This window comes from Pteropus vampyrus, unplaced genomic scaffold, assembly GCF_000151845.1.
Source record: "Pteropus vampyrus isolate Shadow unplaced genomic scaffold, Pvam_2.0 Scaffold35, whole genome shotgun sequence".
Taxonomy (NCBI): Eukaryota; Metazoa; Chordata; class Mammalia; order Chiroptera; family Pteropodidae; genus Pteropus; species Pteropus vampyrus.
This window is the reverse complement of record NW_011888816.1, coordinates 2,952,384-2,963,007: the sequence shown is the minus strand read 5'-3', so window position 1 is coordinate 2,963,007 and position 10,624 is coordinate 2,952,384. Positions and strand designations below refer to the sequence as shown.

The following is a 10,624-nucleotide window of genomic DNA, read 5'->3' as shown; positions in this document are numbered from 1 at the left end:
GCTCAGGGCGGGAACCGAGGAACCCAGAGTCGGGCCTCACTCGCGCCCTTGCTGGCCCTCGCCCGGCCTATCCGACGCGAGGGATGACTTGGGACGTTTGAAAATGGAGCAAACAACGCGCCCCACCTACTCTGGGCGCTTGCAGCCCAGGACCCTACGCGGGCCGCGCAAGCTGCAGCCCGCGGCGCGGGGGGGGATAAGAATTGTCACGTCCTGTCTCGTGGTCCCGCCCGCCCGCACCAGCCCGCGGAGCGGCACAAATGGGAAACGGAGAGGCTGGCCGGGAGGCCTCCTGGAGGAGGTGGTTTTGAAGGCGGACGCGCAGAGCGTCCTGGGGCGGGGCTGAGGGGGCGAGCGGGAGCGGGAGATGGCAACCAGACGCTCGGAAACGTCGTGAGCCAAGCTGGGAGGAAGAAGGCGTGTTAGGGTCTGGAGACTCCCGGGATACTGTCCCAGTTCGCGAAGGTCTGTCAATGCCTGGAAACTGAGGACTGACATGCGGGAAGAGCGGAGGGAACCCGGGGACTCCCCGCTCGCGGCGTGCGCTCAGCCCCGCCCACACCTGCTCTGCGGCCCCGCCTCCGCCGATCCATTGGCTGCACCCGATGCCCGTCAGACGAGCCCCCGGGGCCCGCCCCCAGCCCGGAGCGGCGCCTCTTAGCGCCGGGGCCACCGCGGCAGCGCCACTCTGCCAGGCGTCCCATCGTCGACCGCGCGGTGCGCCGCCCGCCCGCCCAAGACCGGCGTGGGGCCGCCCGGCGCGGGGCCGCCCGGCGCGGGCTCAGGGCGGACCATGCGCCCTCCGAGCCCGCCGCCGGCCCCCTGGCTCTGCCTGTTGGCCGGTGCCCTCGCCTGCTCCCTCCGGCCCGCGGTGAGTGTCCGTCGCGCCACCCAGAGTCCCGGCAGCTGGGAGTGGAGTGGGGGCGGCGGGATCCCAGCCGTCTGCGCGCACGTCTGTGTGAGGAGAACAAGGGCAGGGAGCACCGAGTCTCGCCTCCTGGCTCCGCCTCGGACCAGATCTAGACCCGAGAGGAGGGGTCTGGGTCCCACCTATTCCCTCCCAGCACAGCCGGGAGCCGGCTCTGCACCGCAATCCGTGACACCGGTAGAGGGGCGGATGCGAGCTGGCTCCTCGCTTGCCTGCCTGGTTGTGGCTGCGGGTTTGCGTGGGGTGGGGAGATCCGTGGGTGCAGGGTCGGGGACTGTGGTTGAATGAAATGAGAGGTCTCCTAGACGGTGGGTGGGAGGAGGGAGGCTGTGAGGGTCGTCATCGTGTGCTGTGCCCGGAGGTATCTGTGGGGGCTTTGTGTGTTACGTGGAGGAGTGACATCTCAGCAGCAGATCCAGCGCTGGGGACCCCAGGACTTGGGAAGGGGCTTTGAGGACAAGGTGGATGACAAGCAGACCCTTCCTGTGCCCTCTCACTGAGCAGAGGTGAAACGGAGGCCCAAGGTGGTGGGCACTGAGGGGTGGGAGGGTGGCGTTTAGCTGGTAGGGCCAGCCATGTGCATGGAGAAAGCTAAGCAGGGAGCAAACAGCCCACAGGCGGTGGCCTCCTTCTTCCTGCCACTTCTGCTTCACCTCACCATGGGTATGTGTATGTCCCTGACCTGTGCTGGCATGCCCCGCGTGTGGGTATGTGGGTGTCTGTGGATGGCTCACCTGGGCTGCAGGGCAGATCCCGGTTGAGGCAGGAGACACAGGGATCACTCCCTCTAAGATCACTGAACCTGCTCAAGCCCATTTTACTTTGGGCAAAGTGAGGCCCAGAGACACTGGAGTTACAACTGTCCTCCCAATCAGACCTGGGCTGAGGTTTAGTTTCTCTCTGCCCCTACCCCGGGACTTGAGGGATCTGGGATTGCTGCTTAGGCATGGCCTAAAATGTAAGTGGATTTCAGGTCTGGCACCACCTCCGTGTGGGTAGGTGGGTGGAATATATCAATCTAGTCTCTTCTACCCCATCATTACCTCCCTTACTGTCACCTCCACCAGGGCAGAAATCTGTGTTTTCACCTAACTAGTGTCTTGCACACGCTGGGGATGGGGAGCTCATTGCCTGACCTTATGACAATTGACAAGAGCTCCCCACCTGCTCTTGCTAGTGACGAGACCCGCCTCCTGAGTGCTCAGAGCCTCACCAGATTCAAGCCCTGACGCCACAGCTCAGGCACCACTTACAGCCCCTCAGTGTCACAGAGCCTCCAGGCCTTAACAACCGTCCTCTGGCCCTCCCAACCCTGGGCTCCAACCACTCGAATTCTCCTTGGGTGGGCTAGGGGACTGCCACTGGCACCCCATTAGCCCTGGAGGCTTCTTAGCCCAGGTGCAGAGCCTCTTTCATGCTAGATCACCTCTGCCCCCAACTCCTACGACAGCCCAAGTCTGACTCCTCCAATGTCTACCCTCACCTGTCTTATCACATCTTATTCACTTTGTACCCAATGCCAGCTCCTGCAGAAAGCCTTCCCTGATTGCTCCCACCCACTTGGCCCTCCCACCTCTGACCCCACCCTTCAGCCCTACTCACCTCCCAGCCTGGACTCTTCTGATCATCCCACGAGATCAAAGGCTGAGGTCTCTCCTCCTCCCATGTGCCCCACAGCCCAGGGCCGGGACTCAGCCAGAACCAGCTGAGGGCTGGCTGGAGTGGGGGGCCTCAATTCCCTCTCTACTCTCCACCAGCCACTTGCTCCTGCACTAAGTGGACATCAGGCAATCCTGCTGCAGCCAGACTCAAGGTGGGGTGGGGAGGGGAAGGGGGGGGGGCTGACGTTATCAGGGCCATAAAATGGCAGCTGCAAAGTTCAGTTTGAAGGCCCAGAGCCTTATCTCTCCTATTTATGGTGCCCTGACCTCTGCCTGGAAAGGAGAAATCTCTGAACAGGGAAGCAAAAAAGGGAAAGAAAACCTCCAGTGTCTCAAAAGAGGAAGTCCACCCCAAGGTCACCAGTCAGGATCTCCAGTGCCCCTACCCCCTGGAGGGCAGGCACAGGGGCTCCTCACTGGTAGCAGAACTGTTCAGGGGAATGCCAGCCCAGCGGGGAGGGGAGGGGTGTCACAGAGGAGGAACAGACCCGGGCCATGCCCTAGGAAGGCTCTCAGGGCTCATCGGAAAGAGCAGGAAGAAGAGCCCAGGTAGGTGTGGGGTGCAGCCGCCCAGAACTGAGTGGCTGAGAGGAGCAGCCAGGGAAGGCTCCCTGGAAGCGGTGGGACAATACCCTGAAGAGTTCAGCCAAATGGGCAGCCTTCCATCTGAGACCGTAAAACAGCCTCTGTTGGCAGGACCAATGGGCCTGACCACAGAAGGAGGAGTAAGACCCCAGCTCCTCCCAGAGGCTAAGGGGGGCCCTGTGGTTGGGGGAAGCTTTGCTCCTCTAACTCCTCTGTGAGGCAGGTTGCTGCCCCTGAAGGCCTCACCTTGCCATAAGCATCCTACCCAGCCATTTGCTTCCAGAAACTGTCCACAGCTGCCCAGGCCCTCTCGGCCCACAGCAGGCCACCCCGTGTGAAGTGACAACCTCAGCTAGGCCTGGGCAGCGCTCCCGAGGGACTATTCTAGAAGAGCGAGCTCCCATCGAAGATTTCCTCCCATCCCAGTGCCCTGCGTCTCTGCCTTCCCTGATGTTTCTGGAGCTTCCATGGGGAACCTGGGCTGGGATCAAGAGACCTCGTCCTCATCCCACTCCATGGCAATAGCCAACTGACCTTGAGAACATGTTTAATCTCTGTGGAAGGACCTCAGTTCCCTCATTGCAAAAGGGAGGGTGAGAACCCTTGGCCCAACGTGCAGGAGAAATGAGAAGAGGCCTGGGCTGGTGGCCAGCTCCACCCCAAGTGGGGCACAGTCTTCCGCAAGCCTCACAGCTGCGAAATGGGCTTAGTCTTCTGTCAGGACTCCTGTGAGTCCTGAGGAGATGGAAGTGCTAAGTGAACTGTGACAGTTCGTTCCTTCCTCTTGATCCCCAGGGCAGGCAGGAGTCCTGGGGCCAGGAGGTGTCCTCATGAGGTTTCCAGACAACTTGTAGGGCGAGGTTCCAGGCCCAGGCAGGTGATGGGCCTCTTCACGCAGTGGGCAGCCTCAGTGGCATCCCAACCTGGGCTGAGCCTGCCACTTGCCTGGCCCCCTCACTGTGGCCCCTCTGGCCATGGATGCAGGAATGGGGTCGGGACTAGACAAAGCCCCATCCTCTCTCCCTGTCCCCACCCTCTTCTGTGTGACCTCCCAACACAAGGCTGTTCTCACCGCACCGGGAAAACATAGAGTGCGTGCAGACGCTCACATACCTTAGACATCTTAGAAAAAGAAAGAGAAACAGTTTAATGTCTTCACCACATTATGAGTTGGTTTTGGAGTTTTGTTTTGTTTTGTTTTTTGCTTTTACCCATTCCTTGGAGGGACGTCAGCAAAATAGCAGTATAGGAATTTCTAGCACTCATCCCTCCCAATTCCTCAGGTTGACAGTTATTAGCCTTTAACAATATTTGCATCATTTGCTTTTTTGGCCAAAGTATTTTAAAATAAATGATAGACCTTGCAACTTTTTACTCCAAGTCATTTCAAATGCATCTCTAAAACCAAAGGACATTTTCATAGATATTGAACAATGATACCATCATCACAAAACTAACAGGGTTCCAGTTCCTTCCTATCTAATATTCAGATCTGCCCAAGCCTCACAAGACGAGCGGTGATATTATCATGGGTTTCGGTCTCATTGCAAGGAGCCTTCCTGCCTGTGTTGTGATGGGGCCATAGAGCGAGCTGGCAGGATGCACGAGCATCGAGCTGGGCTTTCCCGCTTAGGGCCCCATCTTATGGCTCATGATGTGAGGTTCCATATCTCTCAGGAAGTGCCTCTTGCTATCTTAAAAACAAATTCTTCTTGCACAGTGGGTCTTCGGAGGAGGGAAAGAGGTCCCTAACCAACCCCCGTGTCTGGAGGACTCACAGCCTTACGGCTCCCTGTGCAGGTACCCAGCCCTCTGCAGGTGGCCCCAACACCAACATCACCCGCAGACATCATGTTTGTAAACTGAGTCCTCTCCCCAGAGGTGCCCAGGATGACTTTCGAGGGACAGAGGATTTCAACCTGAGTCCCTGCTGCCCCTGCCTCACTGGCCATCCCTACCGCGATCCTCTGCAAAGAAACTCTGAAAGACTCCATGCCCCTAAGCGAACCTTGCAAGTGGGGCCCTCAGCTGGGACCAGGCTTAACCCCAAGCTGATTGGCTTTGCTCGCGTCCTCCGACAGCGCGAGCCCTTGTCCTGGTGCCGCTATGAGCTGTGGGAAAAGTTCTTTCTTGCCCCAAGCCCGTACCTGCATCCCTGGCTGTCTTCCCCCCTGCCCTCTTTGCCACACATGCTGATTCCCATTCCGCCCTCCTACTACCCAGAGCTCAGCCTTCCCCAGGGGGAGGTGTGGTTGGCAGGACATGGATTTGCAGAGGGGAAGATTGAGTCTGTTGGGGAAAGGATGTAAAAATACAGGGCGGGGAAGAGAGGGGACGGCAGTGGGAGGCCACGGGAACTGCTGGCCTGGAGACCTCTCCTCCGGTGGGCACAGCTGCCACTAGGCAGTGGTGGCACATTCCGACTGCCTGGGCTTATGCCGGGCATCAAGGCTGCGGCGAGGCTGGGCTCTGGCGATGGCAGGAAGGCCAGCCTGGCAGAAGGGACTGGGCTGCAGCTTTGGCAATTACAGCTGACCCTTCTTTGCGGTCCCCTAGTATAATTTACGTGCGACCCTCGACACAACCCTGGAAGTAGGTGGAGCCGTCGTGGTCCCTGTTTTACAGATGAGGTGGGGTCACTTGCCCAAGGTCACCCATCCAAGAAGTAGCAGCCAGTTTAATACCAGAACCTGTGGACTTAACTAGGCTCTGTCGTTTCGCCAAGGACCTGCTTCTTCCAAAGTGGCTATGGGATGCCACATGCTGACCTGGGACTTTAGAGAGAGTTCTTAATTAGTAAAATGCACAAATATGAAGCGACAGCTCAGGGAATTGTCACACGTATGTAGCTACCACCTAGAGCAAGTGATTACACATTCCTGTGACCCCTGCCAAACTCTCGCGCGCGCCCCTTCTCAATAAGATGAGGTCTTATTTAGACTTCTTTTAGTGCCCTCTGCAAAGCTGGGAGCATGCTTCTGCTCTTTTCTGTGTCTTCTGGATTCCGTGATCTACCTTACCTTCCTGGGCCTCCTGCCCTTTGCTCCTCCTCCCTGCTCTGTCTCCTCCAGCACAAGATCTCCACCTCCTTACCAAGTCAGAGCAAAAGCCAAAATGAGGAGGGAGCCTGGGAAGCTGGATTGTGATCCTGTGTGCCTTCAACCGCACTGCCTTCTCTCTGGGTCCTCGGTTTTCCTGGGACTCTTCATTGCCTCGTTACTTCAGTTGCAAAGGGCTTAAATAAATCAGGGCGTATGAGATGGTACTGGGGGAATGAACTCCCTGCCCCCTACTCCCCAGTCCCTGGCCTCCTCCCATCATCCCTGGCAGGAAAAAAGAGGCCTGTTATGACAAACCTCAGAAGCACAAATTATCCGCAGTGGCTCCCGGCACTTGGTGATTTTCAGGCACGAAGTTCTTTCTCCTGTCTCACCTAATCCAGCCGGCTGAGTTTTACACGTGTTTGAGGCCAGCAGCTCCTCCAAGGGGCTCCTGCTCCCCTGGAACACCGCTTCTGTCTCCCTCAGCTCCACCTGCCAGAGTTTTCTGGCCCTGGACAAGGCTGGGGGTTCTCATTCAAGGCCAGTAGCTGTGGTCCCAGGCTGCCCTTGAGGGCATTGGGTATAACCCGTGAGCTGGGCCCACTATGTCTGCATCTAACAGCTTCAACGCCCAGCATCTTCACCCTCCCCCCACAACCCCAGCCTTTGCTCCAAATATTGGGAGCCTCATGGGGGGAGGAGAACACAGGGCTTTCTCCCAAGACCCTCACGCAGGGGATAGAGAGGAGGAGACTCAGCTGAGCAGGTGGAATTAACAAACTTGGGTTAATCTCTGCCCCTAACCAGAGACTCAGGATTCTCCTGCCAACTTTGTCAGTCACCTGCCACATCCAGCCAATACCATGGCAGGGGACCCGGAGGACCAGGACTAGAGAGTTCCTTGCTCTGGCTTTGGTCCCTTCTTCTGGGCTCAGGAACTCCTGTCACGGAGAAGGTGTTGGGGACCCAAAATGTCCTGAAACTCTCTAGCCTCGACCCAACTGCAAGGTCAGGCTGACTTTAAGCTCACTTGGAACTCAGCCAAGCAGAGGAATTGGTGAGGGCTTGAAAGAAAGCCCTGCTTCTTCCCTTCCACATAGGGTGTCAGGAGACAAGTCGAGAGATGCAGGCAGTGGTGAGATTAGGCTCTTGAATGCTGGTTTAGAAGTGCGGGTTTTGACTCCTAGTCTGTAGGGACCATCCGAGATTTGAAGCAGGAGAATGGGGATGGGGATACACATCGGACAAAGGTTACTCGAGTTGCAGGTGCTGGGCTGAAAGCTAGTGCGCCAGTCCAGGCAGGAACTGATGAGGCCTGGCCCTGGTCTACATCTCCCGACCTGTCTCCTGATGCCTCCGGGGCCCCTCGCTGCAGCCACAGCAGGCTTCTTGCAAGCTCAAGTCTATTAGGCGCGTGCATGCCTCCATGCTTCTGTACGTACTGCTCCTACTTTCTACAATGCTCTCGTTCTACCTCCGATTGTCCAACTCTTACGCATCCTCAAAGGCCCACCCACCTCTACTACCCATTCTCTGTGAAGCCCACACTCCAGCTATATCCTAGCCTGGAACCTTTCCATGGATCAGTAGGCTTGCTTGTACCCCGCTGGGAATTTTCCAGCTTCGTGTGTCTGGAGTCCAGAGGGATAATGAGGATGTTTAGAATAGGAAAATAAGTGGAAGAGGAAGTCCAAAGTCTGCCTGAATTCCTCAGTGATAAGGGATACAGGGAGCTGCCTTGGCCTCCCCCAAGCGCAATGGTTAACCAGATGGCCCTAGGCGAAGCAGTGGAGAAAGATTGATGCATCCTAGACTAACGGTCAGAGATTTCGGTCCCTTCTGGGAATGTGCATTTGCTGGGTGACCTCAGCAAATAGAGACCTTTGGGTCTCTATTTCCTCTCTACCCTTCTCCAGATAGGACTCAGGACAGAGCTCATCTTCCAGACCACCCCTACTTTATTCAGAGACATCCCAGGCTCCTGGGTTACCCTGGGGGCTCCTGCCCCTCCTTGCAAACTGCCCAGCAAGTGAGGGCATCCATTGCCCTGTCCTCAGAGCATAAGTCTGGACTCTTTCGGTTATAGAGACAGAAAACTCAACTAACTTAAGCCACAAAGAAAGGTATTGAACTAACTTTTCTGGAAGCACGGCTGGTTTCGGGCATGGCTGCGTTCAGGGGCTCAGACAATGTCAAGAGGACCTAGTTTTTCTCCATCTCTCTATTCTGCCTTTAGCTATGTGATCTTCATCTTTGCATTCCACTTGGCAACAAGATGGTGGTGGTAGCTCCAGCCCCTGCATCCCTTGAGATTTCAAGACCAGTGGGAAAGAACAAAACCACTTGCCTAGTCTCTTAATCCAGAGTCCCAGGAATGAGCCTCCTGGTTCTGAGTAGCCTGTCTTGGGTCATGTGCCAGATGCTATGACCAGGATTGCTCCGATTGGCTCACGACTGGTCACATGATGATCCCCTAGAAGAGGGTTTGTCCGGACCCGTGAACAAGGAGTGGGGAAGGAGGTGGTTTTCCAGGTAGAGATGAGAACACGGCTCTAGAGAAAGGTAACAGGTGGTAGGAGGGGGCAACCACAGATGTCCGCTAGCATCCAGCCTGCTTTCCTGGCGTGGGAGGATAGGAGGTTAGAATGGGCAGGAGAGGCAGGTGAGGCTGGGAAGGGGCCAGAGACAGACTGAACCCTGTTACTGGAGGACAACAGGGACGAGAAGGTATCTTGGGAAGAAGCACGCTCCAAGCAAGCAAGATGGGTGGCCAATCCCCACGTTCCTCCTCCACATCTGGGATCCATCTGGCCACCCCTCTTCTCATGCCCGAGCAAGATTAGCTGGCCATGGATCTCGTAAGACAGAACATCTCGAGTGTTTCATTCTGGGTAGCTCTTTGGGACAGTCGGAGAAGCACATGGCACTGAAGAGGGACCATGGCACAGCATCGCCTTGAAACATACCCTTTCTTTGAAACAGTTATGCAAATAACTGCATCCTGCTCTGTAATAGATCCACGTTACTTACCATATGCCAAGTTTTAAAGGACTTACCAGCTAATGTCTTTACCGCAATTAGCTGGTAAAGTCAACAGTCCAAGGCCATGTTCACAGTGTGGCTTCCAGGCCCATAGCACACATCGGTGAGCAAGGTCTGGGTGTTGGGGGGTCTGAAAGACATCTGGACAAGGAGGCCTTCCCTCAGACGTGGGTTTGGTCAGCTGCGGTGCTTAGCTGGGAAGGTTGGGGACCTCTGTGACAATGAGGCTCCACCAAAGCCTTCAACGGGGGACTCGGCTGTGTGGCCCCTTGGGCACCGAACCGTGTGGCTTCAGCTTGGACCTCCTCTCCCTCTACAGCAATGGAGAGCTTGCTGGCACCTGGGACACTTATCTCTCAATGGGGTCGACTCACTTAGAACAACGATCAAAGTCACCCCCTTGGTGCCTGCAGGCCAGAAAGGGACCCCCTCAAAGGAAGGACTCGAGAGGAAACTCCCGCACATGTGTCTCCCCATAATCCCACTGCTAGAACCCTTTGAGTCAACAGGGCAGTGGTTAAGGCCCATTTAGCCTACAGGGACACCGAGGTCCAGGGAGGTGAGGACCTTGTCCCAGAGTGGGAAGGACAAGTTAGAAGAGACACTGGGAGTCTCTGATTCTGGACCACTCTTGCTGGACTCTCCCCGACAGCACCGTTGGAGACTGTGACATTCTCCTCCTTAAGCAGAGATGAGGAAACTGATGTGGGGTTGCCAGGGGTAGCGGACACTTCCCTAAAGCCAAAGAGACAGGCAGAAGCTGCCACTAGCCCAGCAGTCCCTCTATGGAGCCCCTCACCTGCCCTTCCCCACTCAATGGCTCCCAAGACCTAAATCTTCTGGCTGTTCCTGGGCACCCATCATCCCTACTCACGTGTTGGCCCCGGCATCGATGTCTCCCTGGCACACAGGTCTGGCCCCCACCCCTGATCTCTGGCCAGGGTGCAGAGGAGGAGAGAGGAGAAGCCTGAGCTTTCCTGTCCTTTCCCCATCACCTGCCGGAGGCAGAGGGGGCCCAGTGGGATGGCGAGCCATCCTGAGGGGCTCACTCTTATTTCCTTAAAACTCCCATCTCGGTCTCATTGGATCTGATTTAGCTTAATTATTCAGAAGCTAAGAAGGTGGCAAGTGAGGTCTGGGTAAGGAGGGCCAGTGTTCACTTCCCAGCTGGGCCACTTCCCGGGGCGCTGAGCACAGGTCCCTAGAATGGGGACAGAGGTGGAAGACGCGGTCAGACTCCTGTGTTCCTCCCAGGCCTGGCTCCAGCGCCTGGAAGCCAGAGTCCAACTCCTGTAACGAGGGAGCAGCAGCTGGGCCCCACCCATCCCTGGAGACTGAGGTCGGGACAGAGGACTTCCAGCCCTCCC

The 10,624-nt window shown here is 56.8% G+C and overlaps 1 protein-coding gene across 1 annotated transcript in view; it reads left to right on the top strand.

The window, feature by feature from the left end:
• Window positions 1–793: 793 nt before the first annotated feature.
• The window catches only part of VIPR1 (vasoactive intestinal peptide receptor 1), a 30,832-nt gene continuing 21,001 nt past the window's right edge, over window positions 794–10,624 (top strand). The window contains exon 1 of the mRNA XM_023529034.1: window positions 794–871. Coding sequence (XP_023384802.1) covers window positions 794–871 — 78 coding nt within the window. The remainder of the gene's footprint in view (window positions 872–10,624) is intronic.